This window comes from Hypanus sabinus, chromosome 4 (assembly GCF_030144855.1).
Source record: "Hypanus sabinus isolate sHypSab1 chromosome 4, sHypSab1.hap1, whole genome shotgun sequence".
In the NCBI taxonomy this organism is placed as follows: domain Eukaryota; kingdom Metazoa; phylum Chordata; class Chondrichthyes; order Myliobatiformes; family Dasyatidae; genus Hypanus; species Hypanus sabinus.
Genome location: NC_082709.1, coordinates 8,500,795 through 8,524,204, shown reverse-complemented (window position 1 = coordinate 8,524,204; position 23,410 = coordinate 8,500,795). Strand labels below are relative to the sequence as shown.

General features: G+C 43.4%; 1 protein-coding gene and 1 long non-coding RNA gene across 4 annotated transcripts in view; one reads left to right on the top strand and one right to left on the bottom strand.

Moving 5' to 3' along the window:
• Window positions 1-23,410, bottom strand: part of LOC132392463 (protein mono-ADP-ribosyltransferase PARP14-like) — an 82,975-nt gene that overhangs the window by 19,919 nt on the left and 39,646 nt on the right. The window contains exons 9-13 of the mRNA XM_059966338.1: window positions 23,158-23,379; window positions 13,791-13,869; window positions 11,212-11,364; window positions 6,920-6,982; window positions 1,957-2,133 (exon numbers count right to left, since the gene is read on the bottom strand). Coding sequence (XP_059822321.1) covers window positions 1,957-2,133; window positions 6,920-6,982; window positions 11,212-11,364; window positions 13,791-13,869; window positions 23,158-23,379 — 694 coding nt within the window. The remainder of the gene's footprint in view (window positions 1-1,956; window positions 2,134-6,919; window positions 6,983-11,211; window positions 11,365-13,790; window positions 13,870-23,157; window positions 23,380-23,410) is intronic.
• LOC132392464 (uncharacterized) overlaps window positions 1-23,410 on the top strand; it is a 98,968-nt gene that overhangs the window by 61,648 nt on the left and 13,910 nt on the right. Inside the window, exon 4 of one of the 3 annotated variants that reach the window (XR_009511555.1) lies at window positions 3,983-4,099. The exons of the other annotated variants lie outside the window; for them this stretch is intronic. This is a non-coding gene — a long non-coding RNA (uncharacterized LOC132392464). Of the gene's footprint in view, window positions 1-3,982; window positions 4,100-23,410 lie in introns of those variants that run through there. 3 annotated transcript variants of the gene reach the window in all.

The following is a 23,410-nucleotide window of genomic DNA, read 5'->3' as shown; positions in this document are numbered from 1 at the left end:
AAGTTAAATTGGTCGTAAGGAAAGCAAATGCAATGTTAGCATTCATTTCTAGAGAACTAGAATATTGTAGTTATATTTAGAGATACAGTGCAGAAGAGGCCCTTCCAGCTCAATGAGGTGAACTGCTGAGCAACCCAACTATTTAACACTACCCTATTCATAGGACAATTTACAATGACCAATTAACCTAGCAACCGATACGTTTTTAGACTATGCGAGGAAACTGGAGCATTTGTAGGATATCCACGTGGTTCATGGGGAGAACTCCTTACAGACAGTGCCGGAATTGAACTCCAAACTCTGGATTGCACCAGACTGTAACAGCTTCGCGCTAACTGCTGCACTACTGTGTTACCCTTTTTAAAAGCAAGCATGCAGTGCTGAGGCTTTACAAGGCATTTGCCAGAACACATCTGGAGTATTTCAAACAGTTTTGGGCATCATATCTAAGAAAGGATATGCTGAGTGGTGAATCTGTGGAATTCATTTCCACAGACAGCTGTGGAGGTTAAGTCATTGGGTACATTTAAAGCAGAGATTGATAGGTTCTTTATTAGTAAGGGTGATAAAAGTTATGACAAGGAAGAAGAATGGGCCTGAGGGGGATAATAAATCAGCCAGGATCTAATGGTGGAGCAAACCCAAAGAGACAAGTGGCACTAATTCTCCTCCCATGTTCTGTTGTCTTATAGAAAACAGAGAATAGTGGTCAACAAGACTTATTCTGGTTTGAGGTCCGTAACTAGAGGTGTCCTGCAGGGATCTGTTGGCTAGAAAGAATTAACATCTGTGAATTAGCTAACAGGAATAAACTAAGGGCAAGAGAAGTTGACAAAGCAGATGTTTTTGTTCCTGCCATGTGGTCAAAGGAATGAAGGCTGTCATTTTGTAATCTGTTTAGGGATGGCTCAACAAGAGTCAAACCTGAAACTGTCTTCCAACTAAGAAGCTGTTTATTACATTATGTAAAAATAGCAAGCTTGCAGGAAGAATGACCTGCGATCTGAAATAGCCTGAGCCCAGTGTTTGGTGGGCCTGACTAAACAGGATTGAACTAGTCTGAAGCAAGTTACCTGAGGCACAAGTCTACCGCTTGAAGTCCCGAGTCACGAGAAGCTCACACAGGTCAGTCAGATGAGCCCAAGCCAACATGTAACAAATTGATCTGATCAGGACAAGGACAAGAATGGGGCACTTTGGGAGTATGGGCAGTATGAAACCAACCATTGCAGAAGTGGATGGTCCCACAGTGGAAACATAGAGATTACATCAGGATCAAGATTCTATCTTGTCACCCTCTTCAGATTTTGGTAATCGCAACATTACAGCATCTCTCACGCAAATTATCAAATTAAGTTCACCAACTGCAGCATGCATTGTGGAAGTAAGCACTAGGGTATGCACTTTCATCTAAACTGGAGTACCCAAGGTTATGACTGCTTGCCTGTTTAATCTCAAGCTCATTTTCAGACCAACTGCCTTCCCATTATCATAATCCACTAATGACATTCCCACATCTTACTGCATAATTTTTATCCTCTCTCCTCCTCTTTGGCTGTCCATCGATTTTTGATGATGACTGAGGCCTGGGCAAGGTTGTATGGAAGACCTGCAGTTGCCCATGCTACAAGTCTTTCCTCTCCACGCCACTGATGTTGTCCAAGGGAAGGGAATTAGGACCCATACAACTTGGCACCGGTGTCATCGCAGAGCAATGTGTGGTTAAATGCCTTGCTCAAGGACACAACAGCTAAGGCTTGTACAAGCGACCTTCAGATCATAGACTGATGCCAGACACTTGGCCATATGCCAATTCTTCTTATATACAGAGGTTGAACAACTTATATATGTAGATAGTTCCTGTCTTGGTCTGGATATTAATATGTTGGCTCTTCTCAGTGTATAAGGAAACTCGAAAAGGAGTGGGCAATAAAAGGCGTTAAGGGAAATACCAACCTGTACCAACGGCAGGGAAAGCAACTGAGGTGAATTTCAGTTGTTCACAGAGCTGAAGAACTTCACCAACTGTAGCTCTGATTTCAGTTTGATCTGTTTGTCCATCCACGTGAATTATAGCTTGACACCGCAGTTTTCCTGCACTCGTTATTATTGTTGCACTGTTTGTCTGTGAGCCTATGAATTAAAGAAAGAATCACTTCATTTAATTTTTGCAGTCATTACATAAATAACAATTACATTTTCCTGTCCACTAATATTTAGAAAATAAGACACAGGAGAATTAGGCCATTCAGCCCATTGAATGATCTCCAACATTCCATCATTGTTGATTTATTATCCATCTCCCTCTAACCTCTAACTCGTGTGTGTGTGTGTGTGTGGGTGTCTCTCTCTCTCTCTCTCTTTCTCTCTCTCTCTCTTCCCAAGCACTGAAGTCAGGCTAACTAGCCTATAATTTATTTTCTTCTGCCTCCCTCCATTCTCAAAGAGTGGAGTGAATTTGCAAATCTCCAGTCTACAAGACCATAAGACATCAGAGCAGAATTAGGCCATTTGGCTCATCGAGTCTGCTCTGCCACTTCATCATGGCCAATCCATTTTCCCTCTCAGCCTCCATCTTTTGCCTTCCCCCCATATACATTCCTGCCCTGACCAATCAAGAATCTATCAACCTATCTCTATCAATAGTTTCAGCAATGGTTTCAGTCCTCAGGGACCAATCCAGAATCTAGTGATTCTTGAAAGATCATTACTAATGCCTTCACAATCTCCTCAGCCATCTCTTTCAGAACCATGGGTGTAGACCGGGGGTCGGCAACCCGCGGCTCCGGAGCCACATGTGGCTCTTTTACGTCTGTGCTGCGGCTCCCTGTTGCTTTGGGAAATAATTGGTTGTGGCGACCCTTTTCCTGGCACATCCGAAATGACTCACAATTAGATAGCCTACGGGGGTTTGTGAGCACAGAGCTTTGGAGCCTCTGCGCCATGGGGGGCAGGTTGAGGGAGGCTTAAAAGTGAGGCTGAAGATTTCGAATAAAGTTTTTTCCTTCGACTGCAGTTACCGACTCCGTGTCGTAATTTTAGCGCTGCGTGTAGCACACCGCTACATGGTCAGTATTTAATTAAAATGTATTTTATGTTAGTTTGTTAGTTTTTGAAATGTAAATCTAAATTTGAAGATTATGGTGATCTTGTACAATCTAAATAAGACGTTGTGGCGACCCATTTCCTGACACATCCGAACCGGCTCACAATTAGCCAGCGTTCAGGCTAAGGGAGATAGCCTACGGGGGTTTGTGAGTACGTGTCTTTTGCAGCATCCGCGCCCATGGGGGGGGCGGGTTGAGGGAGGCTTAAAAGCAAGGCTGTTTAGTTCGAATAAAGCTATCTTTGACTGCAGTTTACTGACTGCGTGTAGCACACCGCTACAACGTGTTTTTATCGCTGGCTGTCCAGAGGGGAGGTGCTGAAACGCTTTGTCGCGTGTCTGGAAGAAGTGAAAACTTTCCTGGGCAGCAAAGGGCTCACCTTTCCTGAGCTGGAACAGCCAGAGTGGCTGGAAAAGCTACACTTCATGGTAGACATGACAGCGCACCTGAACACGCTGAACACAGCTCTTCAACGGGGTAAGGACGTACAGCCCTGCACATGTTGGAGGATGTTTTGGCATTCGAGCGCAAGTTGACGTTGCTTGCCAGAGATTTACAGAAAGGCACATTGTCTCACATCCCCAATTTGAGAGAGTTCAAACAAGGTCACGACATGATAAATTCGGAGTATTTACATTCTGCAATCATCACAATGCAAACACCGTTTGGGAAACGCTTCTGTGAGTTCAGAGAGGAAAAAAACACATTATCCTTCCCGGTCACTCCCCTAAGCATCGATCCATCCCTACTGAATACGACTGCATTGTCAGGTGTGAGTCAACCTGAACAAGTATGATAAATATTTTAATTGCCTATTATTTTACGTATATTCATATGTTTTCATTGTTCAGTGAAATAGTCCTTTTATTTTTCAGGTTGACAGCTGGCTGACGTTATTTTTGGTTTGCTGCTGGCGGCAAATTTAAGTTTGGCGTTTTTCATAAATACAAGAAGGACTCGAATAGATGTTGAGTATTTTACTTAAAAGTAACCTTCAACCCAACGTCTTTTTTTCGGAGTTCAAAATGTTTTTGTTGCATGCAGAAATGTAATTTTGTTTTCTCTGCAGGAGTTCATCAATTTCATAAATGCAACACATTATAGTTTGTTTATACATAGCATAAAGGCAAAACAAAACGTTGTATGCAGTGTTATTTCATTTTAAATGTCAAACGGGTTTTGCGGCTCCCAGTGTTTTCTTTTCTGTGGGAAACGGGTCCAAGTGGCTCTTTCAGTGGTAAAGGTTGCTGACCCCTGGTAGACCATCTGGTCCAGGTGACTTTACTTAAGGTCTTTCAGCTTCCCAGACACCTTCCCCTTAGTAATAGCAATGACAGTCGCTTCTGCGACCCCCACCCCGATACTCTCGAATTTCTGGTATACTGCTGTTGTCTATTTGAATAGAGGTTGTTAAATTTTTAAAAGTATTTTTAGAGATAAAGCATGGAACAGGCCCTTCTGGCCTAATGACCCACACTGCCCATCAACCCAACTACTTAATCCTAGTCTAATGACAGGACAACTTACAATCACCAATTAAGCTGCTAAATGCTACGTCTTTGCACTGTGGGAGGAAACACACACACACACAGCATACAAACTTTCTTACAGTTGACACCAGAATTGAACCCCAACTCCCTCCCCACCCAAGTTGTGTGAATTTTAAAAAATTTTGACTTATGACACTGTACAATATCTCACCTTACATCCCTATCGCTCACTGATTTGCTAAACAACACAAGCTACCTCTTCCACAATATGTTGATTTAAACCTTTTATTTAATTGTATAAAATCTTGCATGACTTCACCCCTCCAGCTTTGTAATGTTCTCAAAGTTCAGCATTCTTTCACCTTGTCAACCACGCACATGATTGACCCATCCACTGATGGGTGGCAGGGTGGAGACACAGTACGTCCCTACCAAAGAAGGTGTAGGACGCTCCTTCCCTCCGCTAGTCTGCAAAGCACCCTTGGGCAAGGTATAGCCCCCTGCCCAGGGTCACATGATGCCATGGGAGTAGATGGTGGACGGTCGTATGAGCAGCTGGTGCACATCACAAACCATAATGGCTGGGGTCACATGTCTTGTAAAGTCACTGCCCGAGGAAGGCAATGGCAAACCACTTCTGCAGAAAAAATTTCCAAGAACGATCATGGTCATGGATAGACAACGAAACCCCACTTCATACAACCTGGCATGTAACGTGGAATTCCTTCTCCAAATCCTCCGGCAGATTTTCCTGTAATTCATTTTAAAAACCTGCTCATATCCTTCTTTGGACTCTGTCCATTAAGCATCTTTGTTAAACATTTGTTGTAGCACTGAGGAATGAGGAACCTGGTACATCAGGAAACAGACATATTTCTGAGATCAGGGTAGAGTGAAGGAGCCTTGAAATATTTTGCATGTGTTGTCATGTCTGGGAGCATTAGCCACCCTGGAATAAGGGAACTTTGATATTCTGCACTTGGTATGAATAATGAGAAAAATTTGGTGAGGGCAGTGGAATGAAATGTTTGCCTGAGGACATCCGAGATCTAGAGATTGAAATATTTAAAAAAACAAAGTCAGAGGGTAAGTTGGGAAAAAGTGCATGGAGAATAGTCTTGGAAAAAAGATTTATGTCAAGCATTAGGCCTCTGTGGTTCTGCTTTCTATTTCTGTTGTTCTGCCTTCTGACCTGCATAGAGCTGTTTTGGCAGCTCTATTGTATATATACAATTATTATTATATATTATATTATATATACTCTATTATATATACCTCTTCCATAATTAGAGAGGCACTAATTCTGTCTCATTACATTTCTTGATAATCTTACATAACATCTTTGCCTTTGATTTAGTATACAATACCTTGTAAAAGTATTCTGCCCCTAACACTTTGTTCACATAAATGAGTACTACAACCAGGATTTTTGATCAATTTCACCGAGATATTTTATTTCTGAATCACAGGTTCCTTTTTTCATAGAACAGCCCCCCTCACCAAAAAAAACTGAGAATTGTAAAGCATGATAAACTAAAAATTCAAAAACTAAAATGTCAGCAGTGTAAAGCTATTCATTCTCCTTTGATCATTCCTGAGTTGAACCACCTCTCACAGCTACTATAGCCAGTAGTCTTTTGGGATATCAGATCTACGCCCCACATACTGCTTAGTGTTGAGGCCAAAAAGTTCCTCTTCAGTCTCATCCGACCATGTTTATATTATATTTATAAAGTCTTGTACCCATCTCCAGATTTGTGCTTCTTTAATATAATTTCCCTGACTGGACTTGAATGCACTTTTGTCTTTGGTTTGGTTTGGTCTGTTGAAAATCTACCATACAGTTGTTCCTTACAGAGAACTGTATGAATTCATTGAAAACAAATGATTCTCTAATTCTCTAAATCAACAAATTGCATGAGTTGGTAAGGTAATATAAAGTATTGGATCTGTGTAAAGTTAGTGAAGTAATTAAAAAAAGGATGCATACATTTTCAGCCTCACAATTTTGGTTTTTAATTTTTAGTAAATTGTTGACGTTTTGGAATTTTTCTTTTGATTTGACACGATGCACAATATTTTATAGATTAGCTCAACAAAAATACAACTTAAATATATTTAAAATTTAGAAAACGAGACAGTAAAATGTGAACGTCATTGTGGGGGCTGAATACTTTTCCAAGGCACCATAATATTTTGCCAATTGGAAGCTTAAGTTTAATGCTAAAATATTAAAATCCTATTGTACATTATAGGCAGAAAGGCAAAGAGATTGTTGAGCTGGAAGCTGCTTGGGTCTGAAAAAGAAAACAAATTCCAAACCTTTCTGATGACACTCAGCTTCCACAGTTGGACCAGCAGCATCTAAAATCGCCTTGGAGACACCTGAAATTTAATTGCAAATGAGATTTAATAGAAAAACTAGATAATTCTTAACCAGAGAAACACACACAAAATGCTGGAGGAACTCAGTTCTTAACCAACAACTGCCTTTTTATTGATCGCATTTGATACTTTAAAAGCAACTGTGCATGAATTGACAAAGATCTAAACTTAACATTATTGCTGGTGGATTAATTCTAATTACAAACAACTATGTCTTTGCGTCACAAATCCAAGCATCTCTTTTTATTGTCTCCATTTTTAGTTTTCCTTTTTGGCAAAATGAAATGTGATTAAGTATGATCCTGCTTAACAGGTATCCCCCGCTATCCAAAAGTACAGCATTCCTATAAAACCTCTCATAAACCAAAATAGTGTAAAGTGAAGAAGCAATTACCACTCATTTCTATGGGGAAATATTTTGAGCGTTCCCAGACCCAAAAAATAACCTACCAAATCACACCAAATAACACATAAACACGCAGTTAACATGCAGTTCAAAGCTATGGTGGCTTGATGCTGAGATTCTGAGTGTTTGCTGAGAGAAAAAACAAACGCTGAACGCTATTTTTGCTTTTCGCCTCTCGCTGCCTCTGTAACGGCTCGCTGCAGAACAAACGCTGAACGCTATTTTTGCTTTTCGCCACTCTCGCTGCCTCTGTAATGGCTCGCTGCAAAACAAACGCTGAATGCTATTTTCGCTTTTCCCCTTTTTTTGTAAAAGCGAAAATCCTCTTTGGCTTTCTTTCGGTTAGCGAAAACAGGTACTAATATAGGTCTTTCATAAAGGCGAAGTGGCATAAAGTGAACTTTTGTAAAGAAGGGAATACCTGTATTGTAAACCAAAACAAAAGGCCCGATTTTTCTTATAGCATGGTGTCTACTGATTATCTCAATGGAATTTACATTGGGGCATTTTGTAAGCTTCTGAAATCATCACTAATCTGGTATCTATTCCCTTGAGGCATCACTCATGGAACATCTCTGAATGAAGAAAGAAACATCAAGATGATCTGATCAATTGGACAGAAGTGTCCTCAGCCGCAGACCTAAGATCTCGCTTGCAGATCTGATGAGCTCAACTCGGTCCTTGTGCGCTGTCCATGTGGAGTTTGCACGTGCTCCTTGTGACTGTGTGGAATGATGGAAACATTAAAAAGCCAAAGACTCCATATACAACCCTGAGATTAATTTTCTTGCAGGTATACTCAACACATCCGTACTAGAATTACTCCATTTTTGCAATGCAAAATTTGTTAATATCTATCTGTACTGACTGAATATGGGACCTACAGAGCAGCAGGCATACTTGGCAGATTCCTGACTGTGTGGCCGAATACTTCACGATCTCAGGATCTGCCTGGAAGATGCACACCTTTGGGGCTGGGAGGTCGGAAGTCATGGGCAACCTGGTTCCTTGCCGATTTCACTAATTGATGTGCTATGAGACTGAAACAACAAGACAGCAGGCTGTGTATTTGCTAATCACCGTCTGCTCTCAGAGAAAGGCCGCTGTGATCAAGCAATCCCCCTCTTTCTTCTTTGACGGAGAAAATGCGGCTGTTTGTCCTCGAGAAAGGGGGAACAGTGAGAACTGGTCTGCTCTCGTTTTTGCGAATGAGACAGAGAGGGAGATAGAGAGAAAGAGACAGACAGAACTGGGGAGTGTGGGAGTGGGGGAGTGTGCGTGGGTGTGGGGGGAGAGTGTGTGTGTGGGGGAGCGTGTGTCTGGGGGGTGAGTGTGTGTGTGTGTGGGGGGGAGGGGGTAGAGAGTGTGTGTGTGTGGGGGGGTAGAGAGAGAGTGTGTGTGTGGAATGGGGTAGAGAGAGAGTATGTGTGTGTGTGGAGGGAGGTACAGAGTGTGTGTGTGTGTGTGTGTGTGTGTGTGTGGAGGGGGTAGGCTGTGTGTGGAGGGGGGTAGAGAGAGAGAGTGTGTGTGTGTGTGTGGAGGGGGGTACAGAGAGAGAGAGTGTGTGTGTGTGTGTGTGTGTGTGGAGGGGGTAGGCTGTGTGTGGAGGGGGGTAGAGAGAGAGAGTGTGTGTGTGTGTGGAGGGTGGTATAGAGAGAGAGAGTGTGTGTGTGTGTGTGTGTGTGGAGGGGGTAGAGAGAGAGTCTGTGTGTGTGTGTGTGTGTGGAGGGGGTAGAGAGAGAGTGTGTGTGTGTGGAGGGGGGTAGAGAGGAGAGTATGTGTGTGTGTGGAGCGGGGTAGAGTGTGTGTGTGGAGCAGGGTAGAGTGTGTGTGTGTGGAGGGAGAGAGAGTGTGGAGGTGGGTAGAGAGAGAGAGTGTGTGTGGAGGGGGGTAGAGAGAGAGAGTGTGTGTGGAGGGGGTAGAGAGAGAGAGTGTGTGTGGAGGGGGGTAGAGAGAGAGAGAGTGTGTGTGTGTGTGGAGGGGGTAGAGTGAGTGTGTGTGGAGGGGGGTAGAGAAAGTGAGTGTGTGTGGAGGGGGGTAGAGAGAGAGTATGTGTGTGTGTGGAGCGGGGTAGAGTGTGTGTGTGGAGCAGGGTAGAGTGTGTGTGTGGAGGGAGAGAGAGTGTGGAGGTGGGTAGAGAGAGAGTGTGTGTGTGGAGGGAGAGAGAGTGTGGAGGTGGGTAGAGAGAGAGAGTGTGTGTGGAGGGGGGTAGAGAGAGAGAGTGTGTGAGTGTGTGGAGGGGGTTAGAGAGAGAGAGTGTGTGTGTGTGTGGAGGGGGGTAGAGAGAGAGAGAGAGAGTGTGTGTGTGGAGGGGGTACAGAGAGAGTGTGTGTGTGGAGTGGGTAGACTGTGTGGAGGAGGGTAAAGTGAGTGTGTGGGGGGGGGTTAGAGAGAGAGAGTGTGTGTATGGAGGGAGGTAGAGAGGAGAGTATGTGTGTGTGTGTGGAGGTGGGTAGAGAGAGAGTATGTGTGTGTGTGTGTGGAGCGGGGTAGAGTGTGTGTGTGGAGGGAGAGTGTGTGTGTGGAGGGAGAGAGTGTGTGTGGAGGGAGAGAGTGTGTGTGTGGAGGGAGAGAGTGTGTGTGGAGGGGAGTAGAGAGAGTGTGTGCGTGGAGGGGGGTAGAGAGAGAGTATGTGTGTGTGGAGGGGGGTAGAGAGAGAGAGTGTGTGTGTGTGGAGGGGGGTAGAGAGAGAGAGAGAGTGTGTGTGTGTGGAGGGGGTACAGAGAGAGTGTGTGTGTGGAGTGGGTAGACTGTGTGGAGGAGGGTAGAGTGAGTGTGTGGAGGGGGTTAGAGAGAGAGAGTGTGTGTGTGTGTGTGTGGAGGGGGGTAGAGAGAGAGAGAGAGAGTGTGTGTGTGGAGGGGGTACAGAGAGAGTGTGTGTGTGGAGTGGGTAGACTGTGTGGAGGAGGGTAGAGTGAGTGTGTGGGGGGGGGTTAGAGAGAGAGAGTGTGTGTATGGAGGGAGGTAGAGAGGAGAGTATGTGTGTGTGTGTGGAGGTGGGTAGAGAGAGAGTATGTGTGTGTGTGTGTGGAGCGGGGTAGAGTGTGTGTGTGGAGGGAGAGTGTGTGTGTGGAGGGAGAGAGTGTGTGTGGAGGGAGAGAGTGTGTGTGTGGAGGGAGAGAGTGTGTGTGGAGGGGAGTAGAGAGAGTGTGTGCGTGGAGGGGGTAGAGAGAGAGTATGTGTGTGTGTGTCGAGTGGGGTAGAGTGTGTGTGTGTGGAGGGAGAGAGTGTGTGTGTGGAGGGGGTAGTGTGTGTGTGGAGGGGAGTAGAGAGAGAGAGAGTGTGTGTGTGGAGAGGTATGGAGTGTGCATGTGAGTGGGGGGAGAGTGTGTGTGTGTGGGGGGAGAGCGTGTGGGTGGGGGTGTGTGTGGAGGAAGAGAGCGTGTGGGTGGGGGTGTGTGTGTTTGTGGGGGGAGCGTGCGGGGGGAGGAAGACTCAGCCGCTTGAATGGTGGGTGGGGAGTCAGTGCTTCTCCTGGCATAGGGGAGGGTCAATACTTTTGCTACTGCTTGTGCAAAGGGGGTCAGGGTTTTTGATGTTTCTATCATTCTATGGGGTTTCTTTGTTTCATGGATGTCTGTGAAGGGAACAAATTATAGGTTGCATACCTTATAGCTACTCTGATATTAAATGTACTTTGAAACCTATGAGCCCTGGATTTTCCAAATTAATCACATCTGCAAGGTTAAAAGCTGCAATAACAACAAGGCACCCTTGTACAATTGCAGTAAAATGCAGTCAATTCTTCGCCAATAAAATCAATATAAAAATTAAGGGAATTGGGTTCTTTTTCAAGTTATCTGAGAACAATGTGTTAAAATACCTGCTTTTAGTGTAAAATTGGCATTTGATGAGTTGACAATGACATCTGTGCTCTCCTTTGTTATATCTCCTAATACCAATTGTAGTAAGATTGGTCCTACTGGCATTTCAGCCTGACCAGGTGCCGTCTCTGATAGGTTTCCAATGAAAAGACCTGAAAATGGTTCCAAGATATCTCAATTATACATTTCTTCATAGAACATTTTATTTTACTAATCAGATAGTCTTTAGAAACAAGATAATACATTGCTTATGCAGTCCTCATTTGTTTTGTTTTTTTGCAATCAGGCATGGGAAGGTCAACACTTAAAAGGTGGCTAGAGGGAATAAAGATCAAGATCTAGACAGACAAGAGAAAATCTGCAGAGTCTGGAAACCTAAGCAACACACACAAAGCGCTGGAGGAACTCAGAAGGCCAGGCAACATATATGGAAAATAGTACAATCGACGTTTCTGGCCAAAACCCTTCAGTAAGACTGGAGAAAAAGTGCTGAGAAGTAGATTTAAAAGGTAGGGGAGGGGATAAGTGGAAGGATGAAGTAAAGCTGGAGGGAGAGGAATGAAGTGAAGAGCTGGGAAGTTAATTGGTGAAAGAGAAAGAAGGAAATGGAGAAAGAAAAAGGCAGGAGCACCAGAGGGAGGCAATGGGCGGGCAAGGAGATAAGGTGGGGGGGGGGGAATAAGGGGATGGGAAACAGTAGGGAGCAATACCAGAAGTTTGAGAAACCGATGCTTGTGCCAACAAATGGAATATAAGGTGTTGTTCTTCCAACATTAACTGTAGCCTCATCACAACAGTGGACAAGGCCATGGATGGACATATAGGAATGGGAAATGGAATTAAAACGGGCGGCTACTGGGAGATCCCACTTGTTCTGGAGGATGGAGTGTAGATGCTCAGTGAAGTGGTCTCCCAAACTACGTTGGGTCTCACCAATATACAGGAGGCTACACCCGGAGCACCAAACACAGCATATGACCACAACAGACTCACAGGTAAAGTGTCGCTTCACCAGGTAGGACTGTTTAGGGCCCTGAATGCGAGGGAGGAAGTATAGGAGTAAGTGTAGCACTTGTTACACTTGGAAGGATAACTGCCAGGAGGGATGAATGGACAAGGGAGCCGCGTAGGGAGTGATGAGGGAAAGATGTGCTTGGTAGTGGGATTCTGTTGGAGGTGGTGGAGGTTTCAGAGAATTATGTGCTGAACGTGGAAGCCAGTGGAGTGGTAGTTGAGGAAAAGAGGAACTCTATCTCTGGAAGGGTGGCAGGAGGATGAGGTAAGAGCAGAAGTGCAAGAAATGGAAGAAACATGTTCGAGGGCAGCATTGATGGTGGAAGAAGGGAAGCCCCTTTCTTTGAAAAAAGGACATCTCCTTTGCTTTAGAATGAAAAACTTCATTCTGAGAGCAGATGCAGTGGAGACGGTGGATTCAGAGAAGGGGATGGCATTTTTACAAGTAGCAACATGGGATGAGGTGTAGTCCAGGTAGCTGTGAGAGTCCATGTGTTTGTATTAGACATTGGTAGATAAGCTGAGTCTGGAGAGAGAGACAGTGAGATTGAGAAAGGGAAGGGGGGTGTCAGAAATGGGCTCAATTTGATAGTAGGGTGGAAGCTGGAGGCAAAATGGATGAAGTTGATGAGTTCAGCGTGGGTGCATCATCAATGCAGTCATCGATGTAGCATAGAAGAAGTGCGGGATGGTCACCAGTGTAGGCTTGGAACACAGACTGTCTCATATAGCCGACAAACAGACGAGCAGAGCTGTGACCCATTGAGTGCCCTTTTGTTTGAAGGAAGTAGGAGGAGCCAAAGGAGAAATTATTTGGAGTGAGGACAAGTTCCACTGGGCAGAGGAGGGTGGTGGTGGAGGGGAACTGGTTAGCTCTGGTGTCCAGAAAAAAAACAAGAGAGCTTTGAGGCCTTCCTGGTGGGGATGGAGGTGTATAGGGACTGGACTTCCATGGTAAAAATAAGACGATGGGGGCCAGGGAACCTGAATTTATTGAAAAGATCAAGAGTGTACGAGGTGCCACAGATGTAGTTTGGAAGGGACGAAACTAGATAGACTGATTTCTCCTGAGTTTCTTTGAGTTGCTTGCATATTGTGTAAACTGTAGTCTTCTAGGGAGCTAGATATCATTCCAACATGCAAAGTAAGTCATGAAAAGGACCGTGGGCAAGCAGAAAATGCATTTCTCACTGTAGAATGCACATCATCAATTTTCAGTGGCCCAAGGATGAAGATATTACATTTTCCCAGTGTCAGTAACCTCAAAACTTGTTACTAACCATATCCAGTAATTTTACTGCTCAGCTCATTTTTGCTTCCTGAAGCAAGCCTGAAAAAGGACTCACAAATTTCCTTTAAAAGATTTAGTGGAGTACTTACGTTAAAAAATCTTCAGAGAGAGCGAAGAAGGAGAAGCAAAGTTTTTTATTAAAGTTTTAAATACTTGCAATCTGACAAAGATGAAGAAACTTTGCACTTGGCAACAAAGTATATTTTTTTATCTGTTTGTGATCTGGGAAAATAAACAAGATCTAATCAGCATTTGCAATAAACAGTGACCTACCCGTGGATTTCGGTTGATCAATAGGAACTGCAGTTTTTGGCTGCTTTGTAAAAACCTTTTGGAATTCCTGAGACACTGCCTACACAACAAAACACTGTTAGTATTCCAAGAAACACACTGAATCACCGTCTTAATAATAAACTAGTGAGTTATACATCAGTGAGAATTCAGTGGTGCTCATTTTATTTTGTTGCAGTTTGCACAATTTTTTTTGCGTGGGGAGGGGGGGTTTGATGTTCTTGTTGCTATTTGTGCTATTTGTGAGGGGGGGGGGTGATTGATGTTTTTCTTTGAACAGCTTCCATGGTTTTCTTTGTTTCCTGGAACATGAATCTCAGAGTTGTATACAGCATACATACTTTGATAATAAATGTACCTTTGAACCTTATTGGAGAAGATTCTTAGAGACAGGATTTGTGAGCATTTGGATTAGGGTTAGCCAGCATACCTTTTGTGAGGAGCAGCTCATGACTCATTGGTCAGACTGAATACTTTGAGGATGTGACAAAGAGTATTTATGAAGTTAGAGCAGTGCATGCGGTGCATATACAGTCGGCCCTCCTTATCCGCGGATTCCGCATGCGCAGATTCAACCAACCGCGGATCGGGAAAACCTGGAAGTTCTCTCTCCAGCACTCGTTGCTTGAGCATGTACAGACTATTTTTTCATGTCATTATTCCCTAAACAATACAGTATAACAACTATCTACATAGAAATTACATGGTATTAGGTATTATAATTAATCTAGAAATGACTTAAAAGTACAGGCAGTCCCCAGGTTATGAACGAGTTCCATACCTGAGTCCATCTTTAAGTCGGATCTGAAGTCAGAACAGGTACATCCGGTATTATTTAATGTCAGTTAGTCTAACGTTTTTCTTAGTGTATAGTGCATATTTAACTTTTCTATGCATATAAGACACTTAAGAAACATATGTATTTCAATAATTTAACCACTGCATTGCTTAGTAATAATTGTAGCTTTCATCGGGGCAGGTCCTTTCACATTCTCCATTAAAATTGTTCTGATCATTGACCGACTGTAGCCTAACACTTCTCCAATGACCGATGGCGTTTCACCTCTTTCTGATCGCTTTATTACTTCCACCTTATTTTCAATCGTGATTATTTTCGTGAACAGAAACACTGTGGATTCAGAGCTGTGCCGCCGGGTCCTAATGTCCACCGCACGGAGACATGTTAAATAAAGTCTGGGGTTCCGCTGGGTCCTAAAGACCACTGCACTAATACAAGTTAAACAAGGGACTTGAGCATCCGCAAAGTTTGGTATCTGCGGGGGGGGGGGGTCCCAGTACCAATCCCGCGTGGATAAGGAGGACCGACTGTAGATTTTAGTAAGGCATTTGATAAGGTTCCCCATGGTAAGCCCATTCAGAAGATTAAGAGGCATGGGATCCAGGGAAACTTGGCTGTGTGGCTTCAGAATTGGCTTTCACATAGAAGGAATAGAATAGTTTGAGGTGGAACGTATTCTATCTTCAGGTTGGTGACCAGTGATGTTCTGAAGGAATCTGTTCTGGGACCCTTGCTCTTCATGAGTTTTATAACTGAGGAAGAAGAAGAGTGGATTAGAAAGTTTGTGGGTGAAATGAAGGCTTGTGGTTGATGTGGATGGTGTAGAAAGTTGTCGCAGGTTACAAAGGGGCATTGATAGGATGCAGAGCTAAGCTGAGAAGTGACAGACAGTGTTCAACCTAAAGAAGTGTGAGGTGATCCACATTGGATGGTTGAATCTGTCGCAGACTACAGGGTTACTGGCCATATTCTTAACAGGGTGGGGGAACAAAGAGATAGAACACAGAATAGTTCAGCACAGTTCAGGCCCTTTGGCCCACAATATTGTGCCCACCCTTAAACCCTGCCGTCAATATATCCCCCCACTTTAAATTCCTCCATATAACTGATTTTGGAGTCCATGTCCATAGGCCCCTCAAAGATGCTGCACAAGTTGTTAGGGTTGTTGAGCAGGTGTATGGTCTATTGTCCTTCATCAATCACTGAATTGTGTTCAAGAGTCACATGGTAATCTCAGCATTTAATACCATCATTCCCACAATCCTCATTGAGAAGTTGCAGAACCTGGGCCTCTGTACCACCCTCTGCAATTGGATCCCTGACTTCCTAACTGGAAGACCACTATCCACGCAGATTGCCAAGAAAAACATTTCAGGATGTATTTTGTATACATTTCTCTGACATTAAACTTAATCTTTGAACCTTAACATATCCTCCTCACTGACAATCACCACTGGTGTGCCTCAGGGGTGTGTGCTTAGCCCACTGCTCTACTCTCTATATACCCATGACTGCGTGGCTAGGCATAGCTCAAATGCCAACTATAAATTTGCTGACAATACAACCATTGTTGGTAGTATCTCAGGTGGTGACCAGAGGGCGTACAGGAATGAGATATGCCAACTAGTGGAATGGTGCCGCAGCAACAACCTGGCACTCAGCGTCAGTAAGACGAAAGAGCTGATTGTGGACTTTAGGAAGGGTAAGACGAAGGAACACATATCAATCCTCAGAGAGGGATCAGAAGTGGAGAGAGTGAGCAGTTTCAAGTTACTCAGTGTCAAGATCTCTGCGGGTCTAACCTGGTCCCAACATATCGATGTAGTTATAAAGGAAGAAAGACAGGAGCTATACTTTATTAGGAGTTTGAAGAGATTTGGCATGTCAACAAGTACACTCAAAAACTTCTATAGTTGTACCGTGGACAGCATTCTGACAGACTGCATCACTGTCTGGTATGGAGAGACTATTGTACAGGACCGAAAGAAGCTGTAGAAGGTTGTAAATCTAGTCAGCTCCATGTTGGGTACTAGCCTACAAAGTACCCAGGGCATCTTCAAGGAGCGGAGTCTCAGAAAGGCAGTGTCCATTATTAAGGATCCCCAGCACCAAGGGCAGACCCTTTTCTTACTGTACCATCAGGTAGGAGGTACAGGTCCTGAAGGCACACACTCAGCCATTCAGGAACAGCTTCTTCCCCTCTGCCATCTGATTCCTTAATGGACATTGAATCTTTGGACACTATCTTTTTTTAAAAAGATACAATAATTCTGTCTATGCACTTCTTAAAAAAATCTTTTACATATACATATAGTGTAATTGATTTACTTTTTATTTATTATTATTATATTAATTTTATTTATTATTATTTTTTCTCTCTGCTAGATTATGTATTGCATTGAACTGCTGCTACTAAGTTAACAAATTTCACGTCACAGGCTGGTGATAATACACCTGATTCTGTTTCTATCACAACTCTATAAAACCCTGGTTAGATCACACTTGGAATATTGTATTCAGTTCTGGTTGCCTCATTATAGGAAGTGTGTGGAAGCTTTAGAGAGAGTGCAGAGGAGATTTACTATGTTGCTGCCTCAATTAGAGAACAGTTTATGAGGATAGACTGAAAGATCTCAGGGTTTTCTCTGAAGCTAAAGAGGAGGAGATGGTTTTTGATAAAGGTGTACAAAATGACTTTTCTCCAGGATGGAAATGGCTAATACAAGGGAGCATAATTTTAAGGTGATTGGAGTAAAGTATAGAACTGATGTCAGAGGTAAGCTGTTTTTTTAAATACACAGAGAGTCATGGGTGTAAAGAATGAAACGCCAAGGGTGGTGGTAGAGGCAGATACATTAGGGACGTTTATGAGACTCTTGGATAGGTATATTGATGTAAGAAAAAAATGGAGAGCTTTATGGGAGGGAAGAGTTAGACTGACCTTAGAGTAGAATCATAGAAAACCTACAGCACAATACAGGCCCTTCGGCCCACAAAGCTGTGCTGAACATGTCCTTACCTTAAACTACCTAGGCTTACACATAGCTCTCTATTTTTCTAAGCTCCATGTAGTCATCCAGGAGTCTCTTAAAAGACCCTATCATCTCCGCCTCTCCCACCATTGCCAGCAGCCAATTCCATGCACTCACCACAATCTGCGTAAAAAACTTACCCGACATCTCCTCTGTACCTACTTCCAAGCACCTTAAAACTGTGCCCTTTCATGCTAGCCATTTCAGCCCTGGGAAAAAGCCTCTGACTATCCGCAAGATCAATGCCTCTCATTATCTTATACACCTCTATCAGGTCACCTCTCATCCTCCGTCATTCCAGGGAGAAAAGGCCGAGTTCACTCAACCTATTCTCATAAGGCATGCTCCCCAATCCAGGCAACATCCTTGTAAATCTAATAGGCTAAAAGGTTGGCACAACATCATGGGCAGTTATATTCTATGTTCAAAGTTCCATAATGTTGGGTAAAGGTAAAGGAAACCTACTAAAAAAGGACAAAGTACAAACACAAGATTTGGTAAAGCTGGAACAATGCATACAAAACACTGGAGGAACTTGCCCTCCTCTGCTGCCATGATGAGGCTAAATGTAGGATGAAGGAGCAACACTGGGTATCCATCTGGGTAGTCTCCAACCTGATGCATGAACATCAATTTCTCTAATGTCCAGTAATTACTCACAACACCCTTTTCTCCTTTTCCATTCTCCATCTAGTAATCCTCTCACACCTTCCCATGACCTCCCTTAAGTGTTGTTGGCAAAATTTCAGACGGTGATGAGGAGGCTACAGGACTGAGATAGGTCAGCTCGTTGAGTGGTGTCACCACAACAGCCTTGTGCTCAGCATCAGTAAGGCAAAGGAACTGATTGTCAACTTCAGGAAGGGGAAGTTGAGGGATCGCACACCAGAGCTCATTGAGACAGACAGACATACTTTACTGATCCCCAGGGAAATTGGGTTTTGTTACAGTCGCACCAACCAAGAATAGTGTAGAAATATAGCAATATAAAACCATAAATAATTAAATAATAATAAGTAAATTATTCCAACTGGAACTAAGTCCAGGACCAGCCTATTGGCTCAGGGTTTCTGACACTCCGAGGGAGGAGTTGTAAAGTTTGATGGCCACAGGCAGGAATGACTTCCTATGACGCTCAGTGTTGCATCTCGGTGGAATGAGTCTCTGGCTGAACGTACTCTTGTGCCTAACCAGTACATTATGGAGTGGATGGAAGACATTGTCCAAGATGGCATGCAACTTGGACAGTATCCTCTATTCAGACACCACCGTCAGAGAGTCCAGTTCAATCCCCTCGACATCACTGGCCTTACGAATGAGTTCGTTGATTCTGTTGGTGTCTGCTACCCTCAGCCTGCTGCCCCAGCACACAACAGCAAACATGATAGCACTGGCCACCACAGACTCGTAGAACATCCTCAGCATCGGGATCAGTAGTAGAAAGTTTTTATTTGCTGGGTGTTAACATCTCTGAAGACCTATCACCTCCTGACTTCTCACTCCATCCCTACATCCCCACCCACAAACCTTCTCCCCCTCCCCTGGTCTCACCCTTCACCTGCCGGTTTGCAATCCTTCTCCTCCCTGCACTTACCGATTCTGGTTTCAGCCCACTTCCTTCCCAGTCCCCATGAAGGGTCTCAGCCCAAAATGCCAATTGTTTATTTCCCTCCAGAGATTCTGCCTGACTTGCTGAGTTCTTCCAGCATTTTGTGTGTTGCTGAACAAAGATAGCTACTGGATCAGGTCTATAGTAGAGTCATAGAAAAGTCCCTTTGGACCATCTAGTCCATGCAGAGTCATTTAAACTGCCCAGTCCCATCGACCTGCAATGTGACCATAGCCCTCCATATCCCTCCCATCCATGTACCCGTCCAAGCTTCTCTTGGAACATTGAAATGGAGCTCGCATGCACCACCTGTGCTGGCAGCTCGTTCCACACTCTCACAACACTCTGAGTGAAGAACTTTTCCCTCATGTTCTCCATTAAACCATGATCTCTAGTTGCAGTCCCACCCAACCTCAGATGAAAAAGCCTGTTTGTATTTACTGAATCTAAACCCCTCTTAATTTTGTATTCCTCTATCAAATCTCCCCTCAATCTTCTATGTTCTAAGGAATACAGTCCGAACCTATTCAATCTTCCTTACAACTCAGGTCCTCCAGACCCAGCAACATCCTTGTAAATTTTCTCTGCACTCTTTCAACCTTGTTTACATCTTTCCTGTAGGTCAGTGACCAAAACTGTACACATTATTCAAACTTTGGTCTCACCAATATCTTATACAACTGCAACATAACATCCCATCTCCTGTACGCAATCATTTTATTTATGAACCCCAATGTGCCAAAAGCTTTCATTACGACCCAATTACCCAGCACTTATGTAATTTAAATGAACAGCAAATGACGAAATATCATCAACATGTATTATTGACTCAGTTTCCCTCTACAGCAGAGGTTCAGAGCTTTTTTCATGTTGTGGACCCGTACTGGTACCAGTAACATAGGAAGGAAAAGCAAAGAGGACCTGAAGAGAGTATTTAGAGAGTTAGGCAGAAAGCTGAGAAGCAGGACCTCCAGGGTACTAATTCCTGGACTGCCAGTGAAAGTAGTAGCAGGCTGATTTGGCAGATTAATGTGGCTGAGAAGCTGGTGCAGGGAGGTGCTTGGGATCTCTTCTGGGGGAGGTATGACCTGCACAAAAGGAACCCAAGGGGGACCAATATACTCGTGGGCAGGTTTGTTAGAGCAGTTGGGGAGGGTTTAAACTAATTTGCCTTGGGAACTGGGGTGAAGGGGCTCAGGATAGGATGGATGGTAAAAAAGCAAAGATAGTACTCAGTCAGACTGCCAAGAAGGGCAGGCAGATGATAGGACAAAAACTAAACAACAGAAGTTACAGTAGAGGCACTGGTGATGAATAAAGAAGAAATAGCAAGGCGTCTGGAAAGAAATGCATCCATCAGCAGATGCAGCATGGATTCAGCAAAGGCAGGTCCTGTTTGACAAACTTACTGGAGTTCTTCCTCTATCCACCGTGCTCGTTACATCTTCAGAGGAGAACTGATGGATGTTATTGTCTTGGACTTCCAGAAGGTGTTTGATAAGGTGCCGCATAAAAGACTTATCCATAGGGATGCATAGAGTTGGGGTGATGGATTAGCATGAATAGAGGATAGGTTAACTAACAGAAAGCAGAGATTTGGGATACACGAGTGCTACTCTGGTTGGCAAGCAGTGGTGTGCGGAGTGCCGCAGGGGTCAGTGCTGGACCCGCAACTGTTCACGATGTACATTAACGATCTGGAAGTGGGGACCAAGTGTAGTCTATCTAAGTTTGCTGATGATACTAAATTGAATGGAAAAGCAAATTATGTAGAAGACACAGAGAGTCTGCAGAGAGATATAGATAGGGTGAGTGAGTGAGCAAGGGTCTGGTAATGGAGTACAATGTTGGTAAATGCAAAGTCATCCATTTTAGAAGGAGAAATGGAAGAGCAGATTATTATTTAAATGGTAAAAAACTGCAGCATGCTGCTGTTTAGAGGGACTTGGGAGTGCTTGTGCATGAATCACTAAAGGTCGGTTTGCAGCTGCAGCAGGCTATCAAGAAGGCAAATGAAATGTTGGTCTTCACTGCTAGAGGGACTGACTTTAAGAGCAGGGAAGTGTTGCTGCAACTGTACAGGGTACTGGTGAGGCTGCACCGGGTGTACTGTGGGCAGTTCTCGTCTCCTTACTTGTGGAAGGATATAATGGTTTTGGAGGCATTGCAGAGGAGTTCAGCAGGTTGATTCCAGAGATGAGGGGTTAGACTATGAGGAGGATTGAGTCGCCCACGACTGTACTCACTGGAATTCAGAAGAATGAGTGGAGATCTCACAGAAACTTAGAAAATTATGAAAGGGATAGATAAGATAGACACAGGAAAGTTGTTTCTGCTCGTAGGTGAGAAGAGTACCACGGGACATGGCCTCAAGATTCAGGGGAGTAGAATTAGGACAGAAAGGAGGAGGAACTGCTTTTCCCCAGAGGGTGGTGAATCTCTGGAATTCTCTGCCCAATGAAACAGTGGAAGCTACCTCAGTAAGTATATCTAAGACAAGGTTGGATAGATTTTTGCATAGTAAAGGAATTAAGGGTTATGGGGAAAAGGCAGGTGGAGATGACTCCTTGGCCAGATAAGTCATGGTCTTATTGAATGGTGGAGCAGGCTCGACGGACCAGATGGCCTACTCCTGCTCCTATTTTTAATGTTTTTAATATCTACAACTGGTATCAACCCAAAGTCACTACACAATCCCATTAAACAATAAGGCTACACAGCTATATCTACTTAGATCTTCGGGAAGCCACAATACTAAATACCACTAAAATAGTCCGAAAGATCCTAGCAATTGAGACATGAGTGTGCTGGCCTATGCCCGTACCTCAGGTTTTACCAGCTTGATCAGCGAAAAAATATTTTAAATACAACAATGATAATATTAAAAACTCCAGAAAAATGCTGAATTAAAAGAGGAAATTGAAAGACTATGGAACATGAACAGGGTATACATTGTCCCAACTGGTTTCATCCCGACGTCATTGCACAGTAGCATTAAACAATTAGGCTTACACAGCAATATTTATGTAAAACTCCAGAAAGCCACAATACTAAACACCATGGAATAGTCCAAACATTTCCAGGAATTGAGAAATGAGTGCGTTTGGCTGTGCCTGTACATCAGGTTTTACCAGCTTGAGTTGAGAAAAAAAAAGTTCAAGGTACGTTTACTATCAAAGTATGTATGCAGTATACAACTGAGATTCATCTTCTCCAGACAGCTACGTAACAAAGAAAACCATGGACACGGTTCAAAGAAAAACATCATCTCCCAAGAGCAAAATAACACTAATCGCATGAACAGCAACAAGAGCAATAATAATTAAAAACACGAGATAAAGAGATCCTTTCATAGATGAAAGGAGACTTACGTGTGGATTCAGTACAAAAGTCTTAAATCACAAATAGTGAATCATCTTTTAGGTAGTTTGTAAGGAACAATGTTAATTGCTTTAAAATTCATTAAACAAAACTCAGTGCAAGAGCAATGATGTAATGATGACATTATGCAGTAAAATGAAGCCCATGTAGGAGGAATACTCATCACCGTGTAACTAGCTAAGGCCAAGAACGGTATCACTGCAGTTGAAATGGAACAAATCTGTAAAAGAGTTGTGAGAATTGTTGAGGATTTGGTGAACCAAAGCAGTTAATTAAAGGAAAGGAAATTAGCTTTGAAGGTGCATTGCTTTGGAAGGATTTGAAGTTGTCAACAAGATGGCAAATGAATCAACAATTTTTCAGAGTTCCAGAAATGCATTCCATATAGAACCTGAGTAACCTGAAAATACTTTATCAAATTTCTATAGAAAATACAAAGCAGAATCAAGGAAAAAATACTCAATATATCAAAAAAGTTATAGCTAAAAACATTCAGTACGAGGTATGTAATTTTCTTCTGATCCCCACCTGAATAACAAGATGATCTTCAGGATGTACCACAAAGTAAACTTTCTTAAGATGAGCTGACCGTCTCTCAGAACTGAACTTCAGAACTGCTTTAAGCATTACATTTGCAACAACATCCTTTGGGAAACATAGCTTGCCACTACCAATTGCCGGGAATGCGATGGAATCCTGCCGCGATCCTTCAGTGTTCTTCAGGCAATCTTTGATTATGTCTTCCAGGACCTGAATTGCAATTTTACATTTAATCTTCAAG